At 40.5% G+C, this 27,953-nt stretch overlaps 2 protein-coding genes across 10 annotated transcripts in view; one reads left to right on the top strand and one right to left on the bottom strand.

Annotated features, from left to right (window-relative positions):
- Positions 1-23,878, top strand: part of cluha (clustered mitochondria (cluA/CLU1) homolog a) — a 32,105-nt gene extending 8,227 nt beyond the window's left edge. For 4 of the 8 annotated variants that reach the window (XM_028806880.2, XM_028806884.2, XM_028806883.2 and 1 more), the window contains exons 3-26: positions 1,073-1,244; positions 1,516-1,659; positions 2,126-2,253; positions 2,593-2,747; positions 2,916-3,041; positions 3,137-3,284; positions 4,092-4,184; positions 5,511-6,205; positions 7,310-7,605; positions 8,364-8,468; positions 8,745-8,845; positions 8,938-9,090; positions 9,322-9,384; positions 9,618-9,868; positions 10,003-10,087; positions 11,267-11,420; positions 11,581-11,720; positions 11,895-11,975; positions 12,050-12,175; positions 16,212-16,333; positions 16,470-16,563; positions 16,823-16,957; positions 18,874-18,947; positions 20,775-23,878. In XM_028806880.2, coding sequence (XP_028662713.1) covers positions 1,073-1,244; positions 1,516-1,659; positions 2,126-2,253; positions 2,593-2,747; positions 2,916-3,041; positions 3,137-3,284; positions 4,092-4,184; positions 5,511-6,205; positions 7,310-7,605; positions 8,364-8,468; positions 8,745-8,845; positions 8,938-9,090; positions 9,322-9,384; positions 9,618-9,868; positions 10,003-10,087; positions 11,267-11,420; positions 11,581-11,720; positions 11,895-11,975; positions 12,050-12,175; positions 16,212-16,333; positions 16,470-16,563; positions 16,823-16,957; positions 18,874-18,947; positions 20,775-20,922 — 3,789 coding nt within the window. In that variant the 3' untranslated portion in view covers positions 20,923-23,878. The remainder of the gene's footprint in view (positions 1-1,072; positions 1,245-1,515; positions 1,660-2,125; positions 2,254-2,592; positions 2,748-2,915; positions 3,042-3,136; positions 3,285-4,091; positions 4,185-5,510; positions 6,206-7,309; positions 7,606-8,363; positions 8,469-8,744; positions 8,846-8,937; positions 9,091-9,321; positions 9,385-9,617; positions 9,869-10,002; positions 10,088-11,266; positions 11,421-11,580; positions 11,721-11,894; positions 11,976-12,049; positions 12,176-16,211; positions 16,334-16,469; positions 16,564-16,822; positions 16,958-18,873; positions 18,948-20,774) is intronic. The other 4 variants (XR_007935681.1, XM_051931176.1, XM_051931175.1 and 1 more) reach the window with 4 other exon arrangements.
- Positions 23,879-25,036: 1,158 nt separating this feature from the next.
- The window catches only part of pafah1b1a (platelet-activating factor acetylhydrolase 1b, regulatory subunit 1a), a 137,303-nt gene continuing 134,386 nt past the window's right edge, over positions 25,037-27,953 (bottom strand). For both annotated transcript variants that reach the window (XM_028806892.2, XM_051931182.1), the window contains exons 9-11: positions 27,362-27,463; positions 27,072-27,228; positions 25,037-26,617 (exon numbers count right to left, since the gene is read on the bottom strand). In XM_028806892.2, the coding sequence (XP_028662725.1) occupies positions 26,544-26,617; positions 27,072-27,228; positions 27,362-27,463 (333 nt within the window). In that variant the 3' untranslated portion in view covers positions 25,037-26,543. The remainder of the gene's footprint in view (positions 26,618-27,071; positions 27,229-27,361; positions 27,464-27,953) is intronic.

Raw genomic sequence — 27,953 nt, 5'->3', positions numbered from 1 at the left:
CATCTTTGCTTACTTCTTTCTCCTTTAAACTTACCGCAAAAATGTATTACAGGTGTAATTAATATTCTAAGAGCTATTGATACTATTATTATTTCTATTTTCTCTATGGCGTGTTCATGAAGTATTAAGTGTTTACAAATCACTTACCAAGCAGTAACTTGGGCATCTCATTTTCAGGAGTGAATTGGATCATAATAAGCATGAGAATGTTACTTTTAAGGTGCTGTGGAATTATTTAACAATAAGTTTTTGGTACAATTCCAAGAGCAAACCAGTGAGGCAGGAAAAAATTGCCCTAAAATGTAATGTGAAAGGGTTTGTTAAAGAAGCAAAAAGCTAGTAGAGCTACTGAAGCAGGTGTCACGTTATGCAAGTCAGGGTGTATGTTATACTTTACAACTGCAGTTGCTAATTTTCATTGTGTAAAGGATGTCTGAACACGCGACAAGAAATTGCAAGGAATGACATTTCGGAAGATTCTTAACAACTTTCCTCAATTTTAGCAGATGTTGCCTCAGTATCCTTGTTTGGATTAACTGGGTTTGAAACTTAATGAATGGATAGAAAAATGTCTTGAACTTTAATGTAGTGTAAAGTTAGACCTGTGTACCAGCAAAGGTTTATTGTTGTATTTTAGATTAAACCACCATAATCCAGCATTTCTCAACCTTGGGGTTGTGACCACAAATGTGGGCACCTGATATGCTAATGAGGTCGCAAGAAAATATTTATAAAAAAAAAAAAAAAAACATTAATGTATTGAATAGGTAGTTAATGTAAATATTTGAAACAGGTGGTGAGTCATGAAAAAGCTCAGATTTCAAATGGGGTTATAAACCAAAAAAAGCTTAGGAACCTCTGCCATAATCTGCTGAAATTCGTATCAAATTGCCTTATGTTCATGCATATTAAGATTTATGGCTCTTTTTATGAGATGCTTATGAGATTTTTATGAGAGCTGTATGAAGTTGTCATGTAGTTCACGTTATCTCTGCTGTTATTAATTGCTATTTTGGCTTCTAGTTTATGACTATACTGGTATGAAAACTTGACATTTATATGGTGAATCCAGGTTTCACCTCAGGAGATGGTCCAAGAGATCCACCAGGTACTGATGGACCGGGAAGACACATGCCACCGGACTTGCTTCTCCCTGCAGCTCGATGGCAACGTACTTGACAATTTTGCAGAGCTTAAATCAATTGAGGGGCTACAAGAAGGCTCTTTACTTAAAGTAGTTGAAGGTTTGTCTGTCTTTTTTTTTTGAATTAACAATTTTTCCTTTTCCAGCAAAAAGTGGAAGAGTTTAAGCTTAATTGCTTTACAAATGGGACCACTGAGCTCCCGGTCCATTTTGCTTGATTTTATAAAATTATAGATGTAGCTGAGTTAATCCACAAAGTTGTTTCCTCCGTGTTACAGTAAGTTCACACAGCCAGAGGATAGTTCCCAAATGTTTCATTGTCTTGTTTACCAATATATGTCTCAAATACGTATTCTAAAATATTTCCTCAGAACCATATACTGTTCGTGAAGCCCGAATCCATGTGCGTCACATCCGGGACCTGCTCAAGAGCCTTGATCCCTCTGATGCCTATAATGGTGTTGACTGCAACTCACTGTCCTTCCTGAATGTCTTTACTGAAGGAGACCTTGGAGGTAGGTGTGATAGATAGAACACCCTAGTAAATATTGATATACTTTATGATGTATATTTTATAAGATATTTATGGTGATGTGAAGTCTGCGTTGGTTTGGACATGTGCTGAGGAGAAAACCTGGGTATAATGGGAAAAGGATGTTCAGGAGGGAGCTGCTAGGTAAGTGGAAAAGAGGAAGGCCTAAGAGGAGGTTTAGGGATGTGGTGAGAGAGGACATGTAGGTGGTGGGTGTAATAGAGCAAGATGCAGAGGACAGGAAGATATGGAAAAAGATAATCCGCTATGGCAACCCGTAATCGGAGCAGTTGAAAGAAGAAGATCACTTATATTTTATAAGATGCTTACAGTAATGCGAAGTCTGAGCCTGATGCAATTTTAGTTGTAAAAAGAGGTCATTTTGTGAAAGTTCGTGAGCTGTGTGTTAGAAATCTGGCTGATTCAAGTGCAGTTACTTGTTGTTATAGACAGCGGTAAACGTAAGAGGAAAAGTAGTGAATTGGAACAGATTGACTGTACCCCTCCTGAGCACATTCTTCCTGGCAGTAAAGACCGTCCTTTGACTCCACTTCAGCCACAGAATAAAGACTTGAAGGTGAGTAGTACAGTAGTCTTTTTTTTTTTTTTTCTCTCTTAAAAAGCTTTATTGAAGTTCTAGGTGTGTGTGTTTTTTCCTGTTTGGGTTTGCTTCTCACAAGACTTTGGGCCCTATGTATAAAAATACCTTTAATAAATGGAGCTAACATATTATCTTCATGTTTAACTAGATTTCTTACAATATTTGAGTTCATTGGCTACTCCAGTTGTCTTTGTGTGTGTTTGTGAGACTGGTTCAATCTGACCTATGCTAGAATAGGGTCCTATGTTTCACTTGTTATTGCTAAATTGGAAATGGATGGATTTTCTTGATTCATTTGCCATTTCATAATTTTAGCCTCTTCAGTGCCTGAGGGTCCTGACAATGAGTGGTTGGAACCCTCCTCCAGGAAATCGGAAAATGCATGGAGACTTAATGTACTTGTATGTAGTGACAATGGAAGAAAGAAATGTGAGCATCACAGCTTCAGCTCGTGGATTCTACCTCAACCAGTAAGTATGTGTTTATGTGACAATGTTGGCATAAAGGACTTGACATTCTTTGTTTGTAATAAAATACTTTCAACCCATTTCTTTATCCAAATCCATGCTTCCTGAGTAATTCTGTTAATTTTCACTGTTTTTTATTCTTGGTCATTTCTTCTTTTTTCTTTTTTACAGATCAACTACTTATACATTCAACCCAAAACCAGCCAATCCCAGTTTCTTGAGCCACTCCTTGGTAGAGCTACTTGGCCAAATCAGCCCAGCCTTTAAGAAACACTTTGCTGCTTTACAAAAGAAAAGGTTTTGATCTCTTTTATACAAGATCTGGTAAATTGCTACATAAGCAATTTAAAGATTGCATTTAAAATTTCATCTTTGGTTTGCTTTTGTTTCAGAGTTCAGAGGCACCCATTTGAAAGAATTGCCACACCTTTCCAAGTATACAGCTGGACAGCTCCACAGGTGGATCATGCCATGGACTGTGTGCGTGCTGAAGATGCTTACACTTCCCGACTTGGCTATGAGGAACATATACCGGGCCAGGTGAAGGAAGTCTGATTTATGGGTGAAGGGTTATGTCTGATATTTATGGCATTGTAGATTTTGATTTCCTGAGAGCAACATCTAAAATTTAATGAATTGGAGAAAATTAGTGATTTTTATTCTGTCACTTTTGTTTTATATCTTTCAGAATATTTTATTGCAACAGATGATGAACATACCATTAGTGCAAACAGTATAAAGTTCATTGCTTAGCTGGAGGTTCTGTTGTCATTTGCTGGCCTTATTAATTGGCAGCTGGTTGAAAATGGAGAGATGGACTTGTTGCTATCCAGGAAGTACTGAGATGATCCCCCCCCCTTTAATTAATCTCCATTTTTAGTGTGTATTCCTCTTGTGGTTTACAGCCCTTAATACATTAATATAACATACTGCTGAGAATGCACCAAAACAACTTTACAATACGGGAAACTGTTTCTCTCGTTGTCCAAAAGTTCTATAATGAAGCCCTTATTGATGAACCCAATTTTTAGTTGACAAAACCAATTTTTGTTTGGGATCACTCAGAATTTTACTATAATTAAACATCTCTTCCTAAAAACAATTTCTAATCAAATTAGAATGCCTTTGCTGTATTATATCAAGTCTTATTGTTTACATTTGTAGAATTTTGCTATGTTTTGGTTTGTGCAGCTAGTTTCTTGCAGCCTGTTATTGAGAAGAAAGTTTTCTGTAGTTCTTTACGAGTGTCTCATATTCACTTTTTAACTTTGTTGCATCTTGGCAATGTGAACTTGGGAGCTGTTATGTTTTGTGTCAAAACTATGTGTAACATAAAATCCGTTTCAGACAAGAGACTGGAATGAAGAGTTGCAGACAACGAGAGAGTTGCCACGCAAGAACCTGCCGGAGCGCCTGCTAAGAGAGAGGGCAGTTTTCAAGGTAAGAGTTCTTTAATATGCCTTAAAAGAGGACTGTGACAGAAGTCATTTGTCATCTAGGGCCTGCTATTTACTTCAAGTTGAGTTGAAAGCAAGGTTTCTTGTAAGGTGTTTTTGCTGGAGACTGAGGTAGTTCAGGGGAATTATTTGTACTACTGTTCTCAAAGTTCTGTAATGTAAACAGTGTAGCTGCGTCTTTTGTAGGTTTCCCAAAATCAAGCGGCTACTAAATTTGTAAGGTAAGGATCCAGCATGAGTCAAACTCGTAACAAAAGAAACTTCTCGCTCTAATAAAGTTTGTTTTAAAAAGATTTAGTGAAAAAAAATAAAGGAATAAATTACAAAAATTAAGAAAAAATTATATATCAAGCATAATAAAACATGAAAAAGGTTTCATTACAATCTTAGCTTTCTCCTGTCAACCTTCAATTACTTTCTATACTTGAAAATTGTTACTTTTCTATGGCGAACTTACGTAGGCTGCATCAGTATGTTCAATACATTCAGAACGGTTTGAAACTGCTTCCCTTCCATACTTTACCAAGTGCAAGGCAGATCCTAAACTGAACTTGTCTGTAGTTAGAATGCTGAAATAATCAGAATATTCCATTCACAATTTAGCTTGTAGGGGTTATAATATAGGGTGGTCCAGATCTAATTATGCAATTTTCATTACGCTATAACTTAAGTTTATTACATAGAGAATTCACAGCACCTGCCCTGCACATAGAGATTTCACTTAAAATTCTTTTTGTTGCCGATAGATGGCAGCACCTGCCCTGCATTCCAAAATGGCGGGTAGATGGTTGTCATCAAAGAGTTGCATAATTAGATGTGGACCACCCTGTACAACATTCCATTAAATATGCACTAATATATAGGCAAATATTGTAACATAACTAAGAAAATACTTCTTTCAGTTTAACATAACCACACTAGCAAAATGGCTTTTGCAAACCGTATGTAATGAAGGATAACTGAGCACTGGAAAATGATGTATAAATGGTTTATGAACCACAGTAGCTCAATTTTTTTGCAACAAGTACACTTTTGACATGTGTAAAGTATTCCTTTTACGTATATAGTATATTATTTTTTTTATTGTGCATTCCCCTCCTCTAAAGCCTTTGTCTTTGTGGCAACTGTTAGAGCCCCCATGTTTTTTCTTTGTAGTTTTCACCTTTTCAGTTTAGCACAAAAGATTGCTAAATGTGTATTCAGTAGAATTTTTGCACTTACCCACTCCAAAAAGTGACTGCTTGTGTTCTAGTGGGCATTTTCACAGTTTTACCACTGTTTTTTGTTCCTCCTCTCTCTGCTTTTACAGGTTCATAGTGATTTTGCTGCAGCAGCTACACGAGGAGCAATGGCAGTCATTGATGGGAATGTGATGGCCATTAATCCTGGGGAGGAGACACGAATGCAGATGTTCATTTGGAACAACATTTTCTTCAGCCTGGGCTTTGATGTGCGAGATCATTATCGAGAGCTAGGTGGAGATTATGCTGCACATACTGCACCTACCAATGACTTGAATGGGGTGCGCGCTTATGGAGCAGTGGATGTGGAGGGGCTGTATACACTGGGTACAGTAGTAGTAGATTACAGAGGATACCGTGTTACTGCTCAGTCCATTATCCCTGGTATACTGGAACGAGAACAGGAACAGAGTGTTATCTATGGCTCCATTGACTTTGGCAAGACTGTTGTCTCTCACCCCAAATATCTTGAGCTACTAGAAAAAACAAGCCGGCCTCTCAAAGTGCAGAAGCATTTGGTTTTGAATGATAAAGGAGAGACAGTTGAACTGTGCTCCTCTGTGGAGTGTAAGGGTATTATTGGCAATGATGGCCGCCACTACATATTGGATTTACTGCGCACCTTTCCTCCAGACCTCAACTTTTTGCCAGTGGAAGGGGAAGAGCTTCTGGAAGAATGCACTGCATTAGGATTTCCACGTATGCACCGCCACAGGCTGGCATGTCTGCGCCAGGAGCTGATAGAAGCTTTTGTGGAACACAGGTAGGGTTCACAGTGGTATTGTTTGACAGTTGTGATGTTCTCTTTTTTGAAACAAATATGTTGAAGCTTCTAAGTTGTGGTGTAGAGACTCTGTTTAAAACATGCTGAAAATTCACTTGCACACATGTACAAGGTGACGCATAATAATAGACAGATAAGCTAGTATGTATATATGCATTTTGCATCTTTTCCCTTTGTACTTCAGATTTTTCCAAGTAATTGTTAGTTTTTGCAGTGGATCATTGTTGGTGTAGAACCCAACGCTGGTCACTCTATAACATTTGTCGTAGACAAATAGACCAACTTATACATTTTAATTTAAATAACTTGCCATCTGATTTGGACATATTTGTATATCTCTTTCTTGAATAGCTTATTTGTATCTTCGTTTGGGTTGCTCTTTTTATTCCTTGTGAAATGTAAGACTTCTGTCAAGTGAGAGAGAGCAAGTTGGTTGAGGTCAGGTACCTCTTGCCCTGTCATTTGAAGGAGCCAGTTGGCAGAATGGGACACATGGTTTTGTAAGCTTCCTCTTAAGCTACAGCAAATGTCAGTGAGAGTCTGTTTCTTTTTCCTATTTTTTTTTTTGTTTGTTTTTTCCTCTTTCTCACTTAATAGAACAGGAAGTGAAGTTTCCAGGAGAATAAGAAAAAAATAACAAACTTGGCCTTCCTTGGTACTGAGATCCCAGATATGTTCCAAATGTTTAAGAAGAGTAGAACAAACTAAAAATATGAAAATTTAATACTGTAAATAACTTGATTTGGAAGACAACACACTGATGGTCTCTTCACACATACAGACAAAATTTGTATTAACGCCATGAAAAGGAAAAAAAAAAATTGCGATAAATGTGCCCATTCATGCAAAGGCAAAGCACTAGTTTTTGTGTTTGCAAATAATGTGCTGTAAACTTTTAAGTAACTGGCTTTGCTAAACCAGTTTTGGTTTAGATTTGGTGCTATATCATTCAAAGAGACTTGGTTGTCTACATACATTTATATGCTAGTAATGGAAAGATGTACTTTTTGTAATGCAGAAACTTGCAAATGACTACATTTTATATGAGCTTCCATGTAGATCTAGTTTGTTTTCCTCATTAAGGTACCTTCTCTTCATGAAGATGGCTGCTTTGCAACTGATGAAACAGAAAGCTAATCAGGAAAACAAGAAACTTGAAAATGGCACATCTGTTTCCATAACTCAATCAGCAAATAAAGAAGAGGATCAAGATCCATCAATGCTTGACACCATTTCTGCTGCGTCATCTATCTCTGTCACAGATAATGGGGACTGCAAGGGTCTGGAATCCTCGGAGGGTAAGGATGGAGACGAGAATATCCCAGGTTTGGCTGAGGTTAAAGAACTGGCCACAGCTGTAGCTGCACAGGATGGAACAGGTATATGTGACTCGTAGGCAGTAGCAGAGAGAGTGGGGAGTAGGATCTTGAGAGAGAGAGGTTTGTTAAGGGTGTCAGATTGTACTTTGTTCAAAATGGTCTGCAAAACCAGTTTAGCAATCCATGGAAAACTTACGTGGCTACAAGAGCTAATGAGCAGCGTTGACTCACTTCAGATCGAGACCTGCTTGTGTCAGCATGCTGATTTATATTTTATGCTGACTGTATTGGAAGCTCAGATAAGCTGGTTACAGAATCGTCAATACTATCGTAATTCAAGTTTTCTTCTGGACAAAGTGTGTTTCTGGTCATCCAGATGCTCTTACATATTTTGTATTGCAGTTTAATTTTTTTTTTTTTTTTAGTGTTTCGTTAAATTTTCTATACTTTTTTTTTTTTTTTTTTTTTTTTAATCCCTCTTGATCTCTCAGAGGCCCTAGTCCCTTCTACCCTTGAATGTTGCATGTCTCTTAATTGGCTTGGATTAATTTCATCTGCAGATGCACCCCAATTTACCCTTTATTTCTGGCTTGTGCTAATTGGTTGAGTATGCATAGAAAAAAGGCATGAATTAAAGATGATTGGGTGTTGGTGGTGGCTTATTATTTGATTTTTACAACTTTACAAAATCGTTTTCATTTTTAGCAATTTTATTCTCAAAGATATCGTGTGTTGATATGGAGTTGGGTTTGTAATTTCCATTTAAGTGGAATGTGTGTGTTTCTGGATCACTCTGACTTGTCTGTGCTCCTCCCCAGCAGACCCCAAAGGTTGTGAAGTTGTCCAGAATGCATGTAAAGCAGTTGGCTCCATCAGCAGCACTTCCTTTGATATCCGCTTTAATCCAGATATTTTTTCTCCAGGTGTGTTTTTTTTTTTTTTTTTTTTTTTTTTTTTTTAATATATATATAAAGGAAAGCACTGTAAACTTTGTGGTGTAAATGTTTCACAGTTTCATAATGAAGAGACTTAATTTGTTGCAGGTGAGAAAGATAACCTCTTTAAAAATGTTTTACTTAACTTGCAGGAGGTAGTCTCTCCACCCATTATGGACGGAGTTAAGACTGAAACTTTAGCGGCTAGCTAGATCCCTTATTGTTGTTTTCTGCTCTGTGTAATACACTGTCTTTTCTTTACAGGAGTACGTTTTCCAGAAAGTAGTTCAGAGGAGATTAACAAGCAGAAGCAGTTGTTGAAGGATGCCGCTACTTTCCTGGTGTCGTGCCAGGTTCCTGCTCTAGTGAGTAGAAATTTGGAGTTACCAGTTGAATAAAAGTGTAATACGAACACACACCCAGTTCCTTATTTTTAATGCTGATCTCATATTTGTAGATCAAAGACTGTCTTGACCACAATGCCCTGCCAATGGATGGAGCAACTCTGTCTGAAGCTTTGCACCAGCGTGGGATTAATATGCGCTATCTGGGTACAGTGCTGGACTTCATTACTAAAACACCGTCTGGGGGACAGCTTGATCATGTTTATGTGAGTCATCTCCTTGTACTTTCTTCCTTAAAGATGGTGTCCAGTTGCACTGACCAAATACCTATTTACATTTTCTCTGAAAGAGGTGGTTCTTCAGGTTATACCTGACAAGTTGTGAGCTGATGCCTGCTTGAAAATGTAGCTTTAAATAAATTCATTAGACATGGAAGCCCACTTATTGTCCTTAAAATATGTAAGAAGCTGCTTTTTTTTTTTTTTTACCTCCTGCAGAAAATAGGAGTCGGCGAAGTGATCACTCGTTCTGCAAAACACATATTTAAGACATATCTCCAGGTTAGACTGCTTGCCTTCTCGTTTGAAAGTGTGAATGCTGGGCTTGATATGCTGACTTGTCTCTCTCTTTCTGTGTATATATTGTCTGCCTGTGCCTCTGTTGCATGCTTTTATGAATGTTTATACAGTGCATCAAATGAATCCTAGACTGATTTGTATTGTTCTGGCACTCCTGTTCAAGTGGTCCATTATTGCTTTGTATGTTTTTTTTTTTGTTTTTTGTTTTTTGGCAGGGTGTTGAACTGTCTGCATTATCAGCTGCCATAAGCCACTTTCTGAACTGCTTTTTGAGCTCATTCACTGACACAGTTGGTCACCTTCCAACAGATGAGCTAGTATCCAAGAGAAAAAATCGGCGACGGCGAAACAGAGCTCCTGGGAGTGGTGGGGCTGATAACACCGCTTGGACCAGTCTGTCACCCTCTGACCTCTGGAGGAGCATCAGCTCAGAGGCACAGAGCTATTTTCACTTTACTATACACAGGTAATCTTGCCGCTCTGTCTTTGGGAGTAGCTGTGTCGTGTAGTTACAGGGCAGATCCAACAGAGGTCACAGAGGCCTTATCTTGTTCAGTGTGGCAAGGCCTGCTTCTCACTTAAATCTTCACTTTCTCACAGTGAGACTGTGGATCAAGCTGTGGAGAAATATGGGCTACAAAAAATCAGCCTTCTCAGAGAGATTTCACTGAAGACTGGTATTCAGGTTAGTAACTTTAACATTTTGGTTTTCCTTCTGCCCTTGGTAAGAATGAATAGCAGTGAGCTAGAGATGCATCCTAGCTTAAGAATCTCTCCTTTGTTCAGTATGAAGTAAATTAGAAATTAGTGATCTTTGCAAAGCATTCCTTTATTTGTGGAAAATGGGCAAATACATGTATTAATCAGGTTCTTGTGTATGAAACATTCAGTATTAGAAATACGTTTTACATTTTCTAAAAGCTGTCCTTCAACCTGTCTGTTTTCCATAAAAATACAATCATGTAAATGCATTTAGAATGAATGCAAATTAATTTTCAAAAATTTAACATTTACCTCTCAGTAAGCTGCCAAAGTCACTTTTTTCCATCTACAGAGAATATGGTCATTAGAGCCAATATAAGGCAGCATTAGGGAAAAGTGGATGTGTAGAGAGATGAATGGCATTCATCTTTAAGATGTCGCCTTTACAGAATGACAAACAAAGCATTTTTATAGTTGCATCCATCAGTAAATATCTTGTATGTTCTTGCTCATATTGAAAATCCCATTTTATTTAAGAGACACTATTTATGCTGGGTGTTTTAGTTTTGGATTTGGTTGAAATCTGTGCATCACATTAATGTAAAGATTACATTTTATGTTTGGTGCATCATCTGACTTCAGGAAAGCATGAAAACGTTTTGCCCAGCATAGTAATGTTTTGCGTTTTCAAGCAAGATTTGCAGTCTAGAAGTGTTTGGGGTTGGGCATGTGGGAGCCTTTTAGTTTTGTTAAGAGAAAAAGTCATGGTAAGATAAAACTCTTCTCACAAACTGCTGTACGTTTTACTTTCCATATGGATAAAATTTTTACTCTGGTTCTGTGTACTTTACAGAGAAAGATACCAGGGTTGTGAAATAGTATCTGACACTGCTCATATTATAAAAATAACTTTTTTCCATTAGTGGTTACAAGTTGCATGAACAATATATTTATGATTGATAAATATCTAAGTGTCTTAAAAAACAACAACAAATGTAGTGACATCTCATTCATGTTAAGTTAGTTACATGCGAATCATGGATGATTTTGATTATTGCTTTTGTTTGTCTAGATCCAAGCAGATTATCCCCATCACTTCATATTGTTAGGTTTTGGGTACAGGGGCCACATTTTGCCCTTCATCAATCTTTGTGCTTTGCAGATTCTAATTAAGGAGTTCAATTTTGATGGCCGTCACAAGCCCACCTTTGTAGAAGAGGATATATTGAATATCTTTCCTGTAGTGAAGCATGTAAACCCCAAGGCTTCGGATGCATTTCACTTCTTTCAAAGTGGTCAAGCCAAAGTCCAGCAAGGTATAGTATCTCCGTAAAGAACAGTAATAATTATAAACTTGTTTGTGTAAGTATTCATAACTCTCTTGACAGTGTCTTATTATGTTTTTGATTTTCTTTCAATTAGTGCTTTTTTGCAAAACTATTCTCTCTTTGACCAGCTCTCTTTTATATTTGCTAGGTTTCCTGAAAGAGGGTTGTGAACTAATCAATGAGGCTCTAAATCTATTTAACAATGTTTATGGAGCCATGCATGTGGAGATATGCGCTTGTTTGCGACTACTGGCACGTCTCAATTACATCATGGGAGAATACCCTGAGGTACAAGCATACACATGGAAATTGTAATGTCAGACACTGCAAACCCAATATCATATTATCTATCATATTTGACTCTCTGTCCAAGTTACTGTTTCTTAGGGATTTGAAAGCAGTTGAAGTTGGTTAGCTGTTTTATGTTGGAGCCCTTTAACTATTTCCCTTCTCCGTCTTTAGGCTCTTAGTAATCAACAAAAGGCTGTGCTGATGAGTGAAAGAGTGCTTGGCATTGAACACCCAAACACCATACAGGAATATGTAAGTGCTGTTTCTATCCTGTCTAAAGTGCATTAGCACGTAACATAGCCCAACAAGTCGTCTTTCTTTTCCAGATGCATTTGGCTCTGTACTGCTTTGCCAACGGCCAGCTTTCAACTGCCCTCAGATTGCTGTATCGTGCTCGTTATCTCATGCTCTTGGTATTTGGCGAAGACCACCCAGAGATGGCCCTATTAGATGTACGTATCTTTCGTTAATTGCTATCTGAATTGTCTTTTGGGACATATGAGGTTCATTTAGAAATTCTCCTTTTGTGGGTGTTAAGTGTGGATTCATAGAGCTGTGGAGAGCAACCTGTGTTCTGCTGCAGGTCTATGGTGTCCGTAGGTTTTAGTTGATGGCAGGCTGACAAATGACAGCTACTTTGCCTTTGTCAAATTTTGGTTCTAGGCTGCAAACACAAAGAGAAGAACAAAAAAAATGGCAGGCTAAAAACTAAACCTTTCAGGAACAACTCAAACTTTAAAAATAGCATTTAAGGTTAATTTGTAAGTTCAACTTATGGATCTTACTTTATGCTACAAAAATTTTTTAATGGCAATGATTTTGTTAAAAAAACAAAAAAAAGTGATCTGTGTAGATCTTTGTTTATGGTTTACTGTCTGTAAGCTCTGTATTACATGTAATGGATAGCTAGCATCGTGTGAGCTCCCTTTATATCGCCTTCTGGTACATGTCAATTGGGGTTTCTCCATCATTTATAGCAGTTTAACGGCCTGTCTGCCTACCTGGTGGACTTTGTTAAATTTAGATTTGTCAGGATACTTTGTCCTTACCTGTTGTTTCTGGTTGACTTAATCATATGGCAATAAAGAGATGTATTGCACTAAAGTACCTATTTAGATTCTTACTAGTGTAGATACTCAGATATTCTATTCAGGCACTATTCCCAGCTCCTCTTCCAGGACCATGAGAAGTGACCATACAGTTTCTTTAAAGAAAGATATTAATTATGTGCCATTACATACTGCAGTCCACTGGCTTTATAAAATGCCTTTGTAATTGTGTCATGTTTATACTCTAGTTCTGTGGTATGATGCATTAATTAATTCATATTTATATTATCCAATGTATCATTCAGTATGAGACAATATTAAAAGCTTACGAAAATTTCTAAATAGCACTCTGGCATAAGTACCGAGCTTTGCAAGAAAAGAAATTATTTAAAATTAACAGAAAGTTTGTATTCTGCACTTATGTTTGTACAATAAATGGTTGATAACTGTGGAAAGCTCAGTTTGTGTCATTAAGGTGCAGCTCACCAAATGTTCAAAGCACTAATTTGGAAAGGGATATGGGGGGGGTGGGGGGGCATTGGCACCAATACTACCTGATTTGGAAACCTTGGGTTAATGACTGACTGTTTCCATAGCTGAAGGACCAGTTACCGAGTAAATAAAAAAACTGGAGAGACCTGTTTGTCCAGGACTTCAGGAGACCCTGAAATGTCTCATTGCCTTACTGGTTTGGACCTGGTTGAGAGATCTCTTGACTTCAAAACCTGATGAGCGCTATTATAAAAAAAATTCTAGACATTTTTACAGAGCTGATACCTTTCTTGTACTATGGAGCGTGGTTCTGTAATTATAGTTATGACTTGCTGCTTGCATATACCTAATTAGTTTTCCCCTCATGACTCATATTTGTTGAGACCATAAGGAGCCTCATTCAGTGTCTGTGAGGACGTTGATGCATCTCGGCCTATGAGTAGAAAACACTGATGTATCTCAGTGTTTTTTATTATGGTTAGTTGCTTTAGTTGTATTTTGGTAATAAATTAATCGGAGCTTCTCTGCATTGAGATCTGTAAATGCTTGTGTTGTTTCCCTATTTTGTGAGTATACTTTACATAAGTTGAGCTCACAAATTTACACAAGTAGAATGATTGGGCTTTTAGTTTTTATATTGTGTCTGACAGTTTATGCACATCTACATGAATAAATGTCACAAATGCTTTTATTTATATAGATGTCTGCTTATGTGAAAGTCACAACTTCATGAAAACAATTTGGGAAAAGAGGAGGCCTGATTAAGACTGGAGACAATAAAATCGCTCCAGTGATGTCAACCAGATAATCTATGTTAATATTTGTTAACAAAAATCACAAAAAACAAAATCTTTTTTAGCATTGGGTTTATTAGCCTAAGTTTATCCCTAGATAAACAAGAAGAAACATGTAAATACCAAAATATCAACATTAAATACATTAGGAAAGGTATGTCTGGGGTAGTCTGCTGTAGTGATTGAGATTGTACTTCACGCCTGAGTTGACCGTGTTCCAGTAAAACGCTTGGAAACCCAACATGGTCGCTATCAGGAGAGCTTTTGTTGTGCTTGCTCTTTTGGAACCCAGATAACTACTGAACAAGTTCATAACGTCACATATATTGTATGTATTTTGCACATCCAAACATTGCAGCAACATGTCCACGTATAGAAGGTGGCCAGTATTATGTACTGTATACAACTAATCTAATGAGACACAAATAGAAAGAAGTACTAATGAACAGTAGAATAGCACAGCGTTCACGAACTGTTGATGAGAGGTGAAAGCGTCTTGGATTTTGCTTGATGAGGCTCTCCCAACTTTCCAAGTTGATAATTTGACTTGTAGCGACATTCCAGTTAAAACGTCTTACTCGGGACCTGGAAACTCTTAACTTCCTAGTTGAAATGGAATGCAGCATTCGTACATCACCTTTTGATACGTTTTTGTACAGTCGCCAATGCACACAGCCTGATGCCGCAGTTGGGACAATAGAAGTCTGGTTCTTTGCTCACTTTTCCTATAATATTTTTTACTGTTGCCTGCACATAAAATGGTAGAATGTCAGTGCCTTCTCTGCATGATTTACGCACATACTGCCTTTTTATAGGCTACCACTGCCTAAGGCTTAGTGACTTCCACATTTCCCCTGGCTTGAACATCGACGGTTGCTGCATTGTGAACTGTGCTTAGGGGGCTAATGTCTGTTTGGTCCTTGCACTTGATTGCAGACATTTTGCCTTTTTGCCACACAGCTACTGTCGCACCATCTTCAGATGACCAAAGGCACCCAGCATATCACGACGGTTCAGTTGTACCGTGCCATATCCATCAGTGACAGTCGTCATCATTAGTGACAAATTCTGGCAGTGGTTCAGTTTCAGTTAGATCTAAAACAGACTTTATGGCTTTTTCTTTGCCGTTGTGTTTTTGGCTGCATGCTCCATCGCTCTCATGAATATTGATGGAGTTACCGTAAAGTGGCAGAATGAATATAAATATTCATGATTTTATCCACTAGATGGCAGCATAACCTAAAGCGAATCATGACACTCACCTAGAGTCTGCCTTGGGCTTAACTGTAATAGCGTAGAATTCCAGCTCATAGCATGCTGGAGGTTAATAGGTACAGCTTCTTGTTTCTTATTGTAGCTTAGAACAAGGCTTTACTCCCCTTGGACCTTCACAATTTTTACAAAACGTTTTTAAAACCACTCCATTGGCTCCTCAGTCTGACTTGCTTGAGTGAGACCATACTGGTGAGATATTCACTGTTTGGTTGTCGCTTGTGTCATCAGGCAGGCAACACGACTCTCTTTCTCACCTGCTCAGTTTTTAAGTCCTTGCTGCCTCGGATTTGGTCGGTTCAGTGATTTGGTGTCTTTGTGTAAAATGAAGTCAAATGCAGTGGACATTAGAAAAAAGCAGGCTAAGGCCAGCGTTCAGTGTAACTTGGAAAGAAAATGTAAACACAACAGGTGAGTAACCACAAAGAAATGGACATGTGTAGTGCAAAAGAGTGCCGTGAGAAGGAAATATTTAAAAAATAAAAAAAAAATTGGGATTATAATGGGAGTGACTGTTAAAGCAGGTCCACAATGCCCAAAGTTGCTGATCTTTTTTGGAGAACAGTGTCCGCCATGTCTTCAGTGTAAGTACACAGATGGATATTGACGATATTCAATGCCTAAGTCAAGGCTCTTTTTGCATCTTTGGATGCTGTGGAAGACTCTTCTCTATTGAGGCTGGTTTTAGTTCATGTTATTAGTAGATCATAGCATCTAATGACCTGGCAAGGAAATCTGCAGCCATTATGGCCCTTCACAGTCAGGTATGTCCAGCCCAACTTTAGAGGTAGTTGGCTTTTGCAGTGACTGCAGTCTCTTAAGGCTGTGGTGATTTTTGATGATAGTTTTGTGGGGAACATTCATTCGTTTTGTTTTTGCAGAGCAACATTGGTCTCGTCCTTCATGGTGTCATGGAATATGATCTGGCGCTACGCTTCCTGGAAAGTGCTCTAGCCATAAATTCAAAGTATCATGGAGCTCGCTCCCTTAAGGTTGCACTCAGGTAGGTCATAGTTTGACGTGGAGAATCCATTTAATTGGGGTTTGAAGGACAAGAGTTAACACACAACCAAGTTGTTAATGTAGTCTGGCTGTTTGGGGGAACATCTAACTTTCCTGCTCCGCCATGTCTCTGGCAGTCACCATCTCGTCGCTCGAGTGTATGAAAGCAAAGCAGAGTTCCGGTCTGCCTTACAGCACGAGAAAGAAGGCTACACCATCTATAAAAACCAGGTAAGGGAAAAGAGAGCACATGAAGGGTTTAGACTTGGACTGAGCTCAGTGGGTGGGAAGGCCTTTCTGGGTACATAATGAGAGGTCTCCTCTTGTTTTTGCATCCAGTGATTCATTTTTCTGTCAGATGTGGCAGCTCCTAAAGCAGCCTCCTGTGCTGGGTTTGTTTTAAGCTCCTGTAGTTTGTGTGAAGTGACTTGACGCATACAGAGACCTCTTGAGGGTGAGTCCGGTTTAACTGTTTTATGTTGACTGGCAGGTGGGTGAGAGCCATGAGAAGACCCGGGAGAGCTCCGAGTATCTGAAGTACCTGACCCAGCAAGCTGTGGCACTGCAGCGGACTATGAATGAAATCTACAAAAATGGCTCCAGTGCGAACATTGTGCCTCTCAAAGTGAGTTGTATAGAAATAAAAAGCAGCAAGGCAAAGGTGATGCTCTTATTTTTTGGTCTAGTGTTGGGATTTTTAAGAAATTGGTTATCCTAGCGTCAAAATGGAGGTATTTGGGTGGGATGCTTGGGGTGGTCTTGAGTAGTCTTTTGAAGCCATGTCCGTAACATTAACAAAAATTATGTTTATACCGAACTTAACATTCAAAAGAGTCTGGCTGCAGCATTTGTAATTGACAAAATATAAACCATCCTCACTACTTCATATTCAGAAAGAGATAACTGATAATCCAGGGTCCAGATTTAATTTTAATCACACTGAACTGAAATGTGTTTGTTAGTTTAAACTTGGAACATTTCTGGTGCTACAGATGCCGGACTACTGTTGAATGTTTTATAAGCTACTTGAGTATGGGGCAATATATTGGACAAAATTAAAATATTATTATGTCTCAAATAAAAGTAAAATGAAATGTGACAACAAATAAAGAAAAAAGTGTAAGTTTGTCCAGGGAATATCTATTGTGTTGCTTGTTTATTTCATTCTGTCTGTGCTATTCCTCCACCTTGAATTTCAAACCGTCACTTTCACTCATCAAGGCTGAGGGGGCGGGCTCTAGCGAGTGCTGCGTTTTAATTGGTGAATCAGCAGTACGCCGGACTTGAACCTTGAGCCATGCAGTGCCACATTTACAGCAGACACCTCAGATGCAGGCTCCCAAGGATGAGTTCAGAGTTAATTAGGGATGAACCGATACCACTTTTTTGGAAAACGAGTACGAGTACTTGCATTTCAGTACTTGCCGATACCGAGTACTTAATAAAAACATGATTTAAATTTACATGTAACAGCTTTAGTCATATAATTTAACAAAAAAAAACAAGAAACTCTCGTCTATCCACTGGGAGGTTAGGCTAATTAGCGACACGGGGCTAACACTGCTTGTCCAAATATCCGTGTTGAAACTAAACGCAGAGGAGGCTTGCAGTAGGCTGTGGATATGTTTTTTCACGGAGTCGTGTAGTTTAGGCAGCTCCGTGTCAGTCATGTAGCGGCGGCTTGGGACATCATATCTGGGCTCCAGAACATGGAGGAGACGCAGGAATCCCACATTTTCTACCTCCGAGAGTGGCTGGTCACTCAATGCAATGTACTCGATAATTGCCTGTGTTATTTTCACAGCACGTGGATTGTCTCTGGACATTTTCTCTCGTCTTGCAAGAGTTTGCTGCAGCGTGGGTTGTGTTGGTTTAGAAGCGTCTTTGTACTCGTTGTCGTGTTGGGATTTTAGGTGCTTGATTAAATTACTTGTGTTAAATGCGCTACCTTTTGAGCCTCCTCTGGACAATTTCGCTGAGCACAATTTGCAGTCCACCTTTGTTTTGTCGTCTTCATTCACTTTGAAATAGTTCCACACGGCTGACATGTCTCGCCTCGCCTTCTCCCCGCTCTGAGCTGCAGCCGGGGCCTGGGGGCGGGCACTCGGTGCCTGTGAGTAACCCCTTACACGCCGCTCAAACATAGACATTTCTCAGACCGTGGTATCGGTCCCTGGTATCGGGGGACTTTTAACGAGTACGAGTACTTTAGAAAATGTGGTATCGAGGCCGATACCAGATACCCGTTTCGGTATCGGTGCATCCCTAGAGTTAATAGAATTCAAGTTGACGCTTTGCATTCTTTGTAGACGGCACAGTCCCAGCTTTGGACATCCACAGCACATAATGTCCACTCTGCGGATGATCCCCCACCCAAAAAACTGTACCTGCTTGAGTCTGCGCTCTCGGCTGTGATGAGTGAATGTGTCAGTTTGAAATTCAAGCCAACTTTCATGTTGCGTTTGGAGGAAAATCGCAGACAAAATTAACCCTTTTGTAGTTCATAGTTACGGTTTCAGGTTTCTTTTTCTCTTTCTGCAGTTTACAGCCCCCAGCATGGCAAGTGTCCTGGAGCAGCTCAACGTAATCAATGGCATCATCTTCATCCCCCTCAGGTATGAACATAGTAGGGGTCCTTTTCTATCGGAGTGTAGTATTTGATTCAGATTGACTTTTCAGGGGGGCATTGTTTGCCCAATATAGCATTTTTAGGGTTCAGTTCCCCTGGTGAGTTTGGAGCAGGTTCGATTTTATGTAAAGCCAAAATTTCAGCTTGACAAAAAACAGTTTAAATATCTCTAGGCATTAAAAAAAATAAATCCCCATAACATGAACAAATATAAAATATGTCATTGTTGATTATTTGTCCAGCCCTTCATACATCCTATGCATAAGGACGAAGGTCCAAGTCTTTAGAGTCCTGGTGCTTCCTGTCTTGCTATATGGTTGCGAGACATGGACGCTATCCACTGACCTGAGACAAAGACTGGACTCCTTTGGCACTGTGTCTCTCCGGAAAATCCTTGGGTACCGTTGGTTTGACTTTGTGTCGAATGAGCGGCTGCTCATGGAGTCCCAAATGAGGCACATCACCTGCATTGTGAGGGAGCGTCAGTTACGGCACTACGGCCATGTGGCGCGTTTCCCTGAGGGTGATCCGGCTCGTAAGATCCTCATTGTTGGGGACCCGAGTGGCTGGACCAGGCCAAGGGGTCACGCATGTAATACCTGGCATTTCCAGAGGGTGGGACTGGACCGCGTGTCTGCCTGGGGGGTTGCAAACCGGGATCCGGAGCTGTTTTGTTGTGTAGTGGGTGCAGCAACACACTGTACCAGTGCATGCTCTCCAACTTGACTTGACCTTCATTATCTGACTTAACGTTACTTTTCTAGTAGGCACATTCATGCAGAATCCACCTTGGTGCTTGGCCCACAGTCCCTGTGCTCCCTCATGCTAACTCTGCATTTTGCTGTCGCTTTTTCCTTTTATGAGACAAATGGAGAGAGGGAGGGATGTCTTTCTTTTCAGTGTGTTTTAAGCTCTCACAAGCAAGCACAGATACACACAAACGCAGTGTAAGAGTGAAGGTGGCTGCTTCTCAGACTGGGCACAGTCACTGGTGTACAGAGCTGTCTGCTTGGCAGAGGGGATCTTTCGACCTAGCTTGGGCGTCCAGCTCCAAGGCTGTCTGGAGAAGTTGCTTCCAAGCCAAACAAAGTGCTCGCTGTTGGCTCCACAGAGAGCGGTAGGCTTCTCACACACAGATCAGAGCTCAAGTCTTCAGGTCCCCAAAGCGATGGGATTGTCAGCTAGTTTTGAAAGGAGGTCTAACCAGCTGGCGATGGGATTAAAGTCCCTTCCAGGTTCAGCCTGCGGTCATAAGCCTAAAATGAATGACCATTTGGGTGCCTTTTTGTCTGCCAGAGATGTCCGCTTGTTATCAGGTGAACGTCTTCAGGGCCCACTGCTCAGCCATTCATTGAGGAGTGCGGATGTTTGGGTGCAAATGGCTTTCTGCATCGCAGTGAAATCTGCTGTCGTAACAGGCCCTGCGTGCCACTGAAACCTAACAAAAAGGGCAATGCCCACTCTTTGTTGTAAAGACAACACCACAGTCTACAAGTTTGCATTATTTTCGTACTCATTATTGTATCATTATCTTCATTTTTTTTAAAAGCCTTTTTTTCTTGTTTCACCACCCGAGGGCCGAGTACTTAACTGCATCCTGTTGTTCCACCTACTGCCATGCAGGTGGTCTCCAATGTGAAGAAGTCTTTTTATTGTTGCTTCAGAATTGTATGTGGCCAAGTGGATGGGCCCAGTCATTTTAGCAGGGCATAACCGTCATTGACAGAGATCAGTGGTGCCATGTAGATCAAACGCCAAGGCTGTCTTCAATGATTCTTGATAAAGCGCAGATATTTTCTTTGTCCCCTTCCAGCCAGAAAGACCTAGAAAATCTGAAGGCTGAAGTGCAGCGACGTCAGCAGCTCCAAGAAGCGGCACACAGTGGTGACCAGGAGGACGAATGCCAGTCCGTCACAGAAAAGGAACAGGAGGACCCTAGTCAAGGACCGCAGCTGGATTAGAATGTTAGCGTAAACCCAAGGGACACAGAATGTCAAATTTCTATGTGTAACAGATTAATAGGGTGACTTGAAAAATAACCTTGCCTGTGCCAGCCAGCTGGGCCTGCGCTGGACCCCTTGAATCTGAACTGCTGTGCCAGCTGCACCGCCACCTTTCCTGCTCATACTGGTCCTTGAGGAGCAGAGGTGAGAGGCCGAGTCCACTCGTAGCGTGACCAGAGCCTTGGAGCTGCCCATCACAATCCCCTCCTTCAGCCACACACCTTTCTGTGACACTGGCTGCCATATCTTCAGTCCTCTTGAAGGTGGTCCTGCCAGGAGAAAAGTGGTGCTTTTTTTTTTTTTTTAACCATCCGGGCACCCTCTCCTATAAAAGATGGTAAAGGGCCATCTTTTCTTTTGAGCTGTATTTGAGTGTTTGTCAGTCTAAACTATGCATTAAAACCGTCCTCTTTTTATTTAAGCCATACTGAAAAGGAGGTTTGGTGGTCTCTGGGTCATGGTGAGGGTTCAGCTTAGTTTACAAGATGTCTGCCTTGATCATCTGTGGATTTGGTTGCACCCATCGCTAAGTTTTTTTTGTGCCCTTTCTGGCGTCTTCTCAAGATGATTTGTTTCTTGATTAATGTTTGCTCCCAGAGTCTTGCTGTGGCCCTTGCATTACAGAAAAGTTGGTCCAAAATGTAGAGCTTAGTGTCGTTCCAGTTGTGTTCAGTAAATTTGACTACTAATATTAAATATTAAAAGTTGTGGGATTTGTTAAACACTTGCAGAAATTACACGAGCTGAGGGGCCTTCTTTGTTATGTCATTTCCTACTGGCGACTGTTTGCCTGCCATCTTCTGTTTTGGTCCCCTGGTCTGTAAAATCGTAGCCGGCCATTGCAATGTTACGACTCTTGCCTCACCCGTTCTTCATGTTTTGTGTTTGAGGACACAGTGGAATTCTGTCCATGTGACAAGTCCACCCCCCCCATTACCCACAACCCCCCGGTCAAGCGCCCGCTTCCTGTGCTCGTTTTGGCTCAATGGGCAATAACAGTGGAGTGTAGATTCTTGTTACCAAAAAAGGTTCATTGGTGTAAGGCCTGTAAATACAAATTTGTTGACTTTTCTATTTAACAAATGAACACCTCAAACGCCATCGATCCAGTTGGATGAGGACCTGATGTTTTTAATGAGGCGGTGGGCCACCTGGCGTGCTCTTTGCATGTCGTTTTATAAGTAGGTCACTACCACTCTCTGTTCTCTTTGCGTTTCTCAGTTCTGTTTTTGCCTGTAGCCTGCTGTCTGTCTTGCATTGGTGGCACGGATTTGAACACCGACAGGAACCTGCGCTCCACAACCAAACCTGGCAGTAGAGCAGGTGTCGGCCATAACCGTCCACTTGCTGTTTACAGTCTCGGCTCTCGTTCTGCGCCATTCAGTGAATGTAACCAGTGCAGGCTGATCTGCTATGTGGCTGTTCTTTTTCTTAATGATGAATACCAGAAGCCTTTACAAATTACTGACGACCCCCTTTCATACATCCACAACGGCATGGACTAGATGGCACACTGATGCTAACTAACCAGGAGGCTCAGGAGTTGACAAAAGAAGAGTTGATGGGTGTAGTGGTTTGCTTATGATCTAAACCAGGGGTAGGCAACGTCGGTCCTGGTGAGCCACAGTATGTGCAGGTTTTTGTTCCAACCCAGTTCCTTAACGAGAACTCAATTATTGCTGATGAAGCACATATTGCTTAAGTGACATTTTGATGCTTCATTTTAGTGGTCTCGCTTGTTAAGGTTCTCCAACCTTAATTGCTTATTTCAATCTTAAACTGCTGCATTCAGTGTTTTAATTGCTCCTTATTAGCAATAAGATGTAAAACAGGGGTAGGCAATGTCGGTCCTGGTGAGCTGCAGTGGCTACAGGTTTTCATTCCAACCCAATTGCTTAATTAGAAACCAATCATTGCCAATCTCAGACCTTATTTAATTTTATGGCTTGTTAGTCTGTGCAATGTAAGGCTTTTATATCGTAGATTTTTTTCCTTTCCAAGGATATCATCCAAATGATTTGAAGCCTAAAACAGATCATTTTCAGTCTGTCACATTTTTCTATTAAGTGTTTTATTAAATCAAACCGTGCATGATGAACACACACAGATGTAATTGGAAAAAAGCTAGCTGGAGAACTGCTGGCTGCTTTGTCTTTTACATCTTATTGCTAATAAGGAGCAATTAAAACACTGAATGCAGCAGTTTAAGATTGAAATAAGCAATTAAGGTTGGAGAACCGTAACAAGCGAGACCACTAAAATGAAGCATCAAAATGTCACTTAAGCAATATGTGCTTCATCAGCAATAATTGAGTTCTCGTTAAGGAACTGGGTTGGAACAAAAACCTGCACATACTGTGGCACTCCAGGACCGACGTTGCCTACCCCTGATCTAAACCATTAGGAACATGGCACTGCCACAATGGCCCCTGCAAGTCCATCCAGCTTTGTAGAACAGTAAATGTGCTTCGTCTGAGCCTCGTCACTCGTGTGTTCATATTGACTGAGGGCCGCACGCACGCGCAGTTCTCCCCTTGACAAGCAGGGGTGATGGACGTCTGTATTGTGAGGTTTCCTCGTGGGATCAGTACCCTCTCCGACTTTGACGCACGATCTTGGGGGTCCCGTTGTGTGTTCAAACAAATACCCAGCCACTCATGGGGTGTATGTGTGAAAGGGGCCAGAACAGCTGATTTCACCATGAAGCGTGGAGGCCATCTCAAATGCTGTAGGCTTCATTTCCTTGCAGTATGTGAGGAAGGTCCTAGATGCCCCCCTAGTCCTGCAGCAGGCCCTTCCCAGTAGCAGACGGGGTTGTTCTGCCGTCTCCCAAATAGTATTGGAACACATTGCTTGAAGAACTGGGAAAACTGTCTTTAAAATATGCAAAATAAAATTGAGAGAATGTTCAGAATTTGTATGCATTGTCATTTAACAAGGTCACCACACCTTCCAATATGTTCACTTTGTGTTGGCGAATTCACTTTCTAGAAATAGAAATTCTTCAACAGGGACCATTCTTAGAAGTTGCCTTAAATACAGAGGTCAGCCTAACGGGCAGGTGAAGCGACTTGCTCATGGCTACAGTGGCAGCAGCACCACCTCAGGGCTCAAAGGCTGAAGCATTGACCACTATGCCATGCTGCCATCGTGATTTCTTAAGAGGCTGAACAAGTTCATAAGCCATGTGAAAAAGAGAAAAGTTGTGGCCTTGGCAATCACCCACATTAAAGGATGCCATTTGTACCCCCCCCCCCCCCCCCACAGTAAGCACACAGACCACCAGGCACAGTCGACTCCACACTGCCAATATTCAGTGTACATGAGGGACTGAAACATAACTGGGCACTCTCTCGGTATCAAGCATGCATTTTTAAAATTGACATTTAACAAACTTTTAAGATTCCTACTTGAGCTTCTCTGCCATTTTGAGACCTGTTAATAAAAGGCAGTGCAGCAGTGACGTGGCCACAAGCTCTGCCCACATTTTCCCAGTCCTTAAACAACGGACACTTCACTAGGTCAGTGGCAAAGAAATGGTAGACTGTCAGCCGCAACACTTCAAAGCCAGCAGGGGGCGCGTGTGCCCTCAAAATTCTCCAAACAACTCAAAGACCATTTAGCCTGAAGACTTCAGTCATTCTTAGGGGGGGGAGAAGAAGAGGGGTAAATGAAATAATAATGTCAGCTTTAAATGAGAGACTGACTCCAGTGGTTAAAATAAAAAATAAAATCCCAGAGTCTAGACAGCTAAAAGTAGTGAGGGTCAAACATGAAATGAGAAGTGTCTCGCTGACTGGCGTACATTCTGCACCCGCTCCAGTCACACACTCCGTATTTACAAATCTTTTTAAAAGTGACCAACTCTACCTGCTCCAATTCCCACTGCACAGGAGTGGTGTGGTCCTTACTGGTGGAAGGAGCCCAAAATGACGAACGCTCGCAGAACTGTATGCCCACTTACACATCTGTGCTATTGCCAACCAACAGGTTCCAAGTCCTTACAGTGAAGACCCTCTCAGCAATTTCCTTGTTTTAGGAATTTAAACAAAACAAGAAGCAGAGTATTGGATTGGTTAAGCAGTGGAATTCTTTATTATATAATTGCATTTCATGAAAAGGCTAATTAAAATGATAATCTGCGTATGCATTTTTCATTTAAATCTTCAGTCAGGTAAGACCAGAGATCAAAAGGACAGGGGTGTGCAAGTTTTTTGGGATGTAATTACCAGCGCTGCCTACTTGACAGCTTGTGCATGTCTGAGGGGGAATGAAGCTTGGATTCAACTACTGCCCCAGTGGCTCTCTGAGGCTTATTTTTGCCATTTTTTTTCCCTTGGAAAAAGACCAATGAATGAAAATGGGAAAAAAAATTAAAAGGAAAAAAAGTGCCAGTCGTTAAAGATAGTTATTAGACCGAGTCTGAGTGGGCCCCTGAAAGACGCGGATCGCATGCTCACAACTATAGAGCTGCTCTCCACCAACATGACATACTTCCACATATCCATAGGCATTAACTGCAGGAACAAGTGCACTTTAATGCAGATAAATCTCGATTCTCCATGGGGAGAATGTTGCACATCCCCTGACAAATAGCTGTTAAAGGGGCACTTGGAACCCTTGTCAGGCAGCAAGCCAGCCTGTACTCCAGATTTTTATATTTTATATATATATATATATATATATATATATATATATATATATATATATATATATATATATATATATCCCTCCCACCCAAAGCTGGCTGGATAGAAAGAACCAAATGAGTGCAACACACTGACATAAACAAGCCGCACTTTCACAGCCCGATCTGACAGCTCTCATTCGGCTGTAAGTTTACTTTTGGCCAGATTAAGAGAAGTTACATTCTCGCTTGCTGCCATCCCCACCCAGCCCCTCACCACAGCATCCATGCAACATGACAAGAGTTCAAAGGTTGACCCCGCAGGTTTAGAACAGAACAGTTTGCAACACATTCTTAGATGCAGTCATTAATATATTATCTAGTTTCACAAGAAGAGAATGGTAAGCACACTTCAGAAGTGATGTTACAGAGCTACACATTATTCCAAAAAACGAGCCCAACAGACAATCAAAGTTCCACGGCGGGATTATAGGATATTTTTTTTTTTGTTTTTTTTTTTTTTTCTCAACGAGGTCACCGATCTAGGCACCAGCAGACTACGACAGTGGAAAAAATTAAAAGAAAGACAGAGTAATCTGACACGTAAGAACGACACTGTCATTAAATTATCAGTTTAGTGCCCTACAGGTTTCTGTCTTAAGTTACCCAACTTCTGCCTCCTTTAGGGCTGATGTGACGCCAGCCCAAGTTCTTAAAACTATGGTACTTCTAGACAACGTTATGTAAATTTACAGTATACAATTTTGGATTCACCATGCAAGAATACTTTTTGTGTAACATTTAATAGCTCAATCTACATCCAGAATAATTTACATAAAAGGACAATAGTTATTTAAACAGAGCTTGATGGTATCTGAGTGCATCCAGAGGAGCAGGATGGTGGGATGGGGTGTGGCAGGGAGGGGTGTAGGGACAAGGCCTGTTGCTCTCATCAGCGACACTCCCACACTTTTACTGTTTGATCTACACTTCCAGTTACGACATAAGGAGCTGTCTTATGGAAATCTGCAGGAAAATACAAAAAAAGGCAAAATTAGTTTGCTACAAACACTTAAAAGGTGCTTGCACATTCATACCACTACAGATAACCCAACGTGTGACACACTAAACCTGTCCACATCCCGATCCTTGGAGGACAACCCAAGAGCACCCTGTGCAGTCTCTGCTGTGAGAGACAACAAGCTGTAGTAGACAAGTCTGCTTATTGCAAACAAGACTAGAAGGCTAAAATCAGAATATTAGAGACACGTTTCTAAGAGAGCATATGAACACGTGCCACCAAAAAATAAATAATCCCCACAGTTATCAGCTTCACTCAAGAAAGAATGTGGAATCTGCCTAAATAATCCTGCATATTGGTAAACCTTGCTGTATGTATGTATCTATCTATCTATCCATCCACACACATTTTTCAGGCAAAATTTGCAATTATTATTAAAGCACTGAAATAATTACGTACCAAGAGAGGTTACAAAATGTTCATGGGCACTAAGAGTCTTCATGCACCGCTTGTTCTTGTAATCCCAGATCCGCAAAGTCTTATCATCTGCACAGCTCACAATAAACTTGCCTCCAGGATGCACCATTACTCCTCGCACCCAGTTATCATGACCCACCTGAAGAGAAAGAGGCGCATTCTTATTGCTGGGAAGAACACCAAGGCTGGCAGCAGATCAGCAAATTCAAACGGTTCAGGCTCCTCAATGAGCAAAACCACACAAAAAAGCCAGTATGTGGGATAAAGCTCACCAGTGTCATAAGGCACACGCCGATGCTAACATCCCACATCTTGATGGTCTTATCTCTGGAACCTGACAGGAGGAAAGGGCCGGGCTTGCCACTCTTCTTGCTCTGCAGAGTTAGAAATATTGATGGGGTGTTAACTTTAGTCTAAAATAAATTTGCATACCTGTTATCCGAGTAAAATATGACATTACATTTGTGGTCTTTGCATGAATGTATACCTCAGTTATTTTACTTTTGCTTTCTTATGTTGGGTACAAACACCAATCAGGCAATTAAAGATTCATAGCTTTACTGGTCTATTTAAACATGTACAGTATGCACCAAGGGTTGTCAAATTAATTAAAATCACACTGAATTTTGAGCAGCACTGACAAAACCAAGACTATGAGCATTGTTAACACTGACAAATAAAATACTCGTCATTTGTAACACCAATAATGTGCCTGGTTGGATTGCAGTGATGTTCAGGTTTGCTACTTCTAATTACTATCAAACATCGGGCTTCTTGGTCTTCTCATCTTACCTTCACAGACTGAAAATTAAATCATTTTAAATGGTTACGAGTCCAAATGAACCAGCGCACCAGACACACTTA

Source organism: Erpetoichthys calabaricus, chromosome 8, assembly GCF_900747795.2.
Source record: "Erpetoichthys calabaricus chromosome 8, fErpCal1.3, whole genome shotgun sequence".
Classification (NCBI taxonomy): Eukaryota; Metazoa; Chordata; class Cladistia; order Polypteriformes; family Polypteridae; genus Erpetoichthys; species Erpetoichthys calabaricus.
Note: the sequence above shows the minus strand (reverse complement) of the source record. Positions and strands in the feature narration are given on the sequence as shown.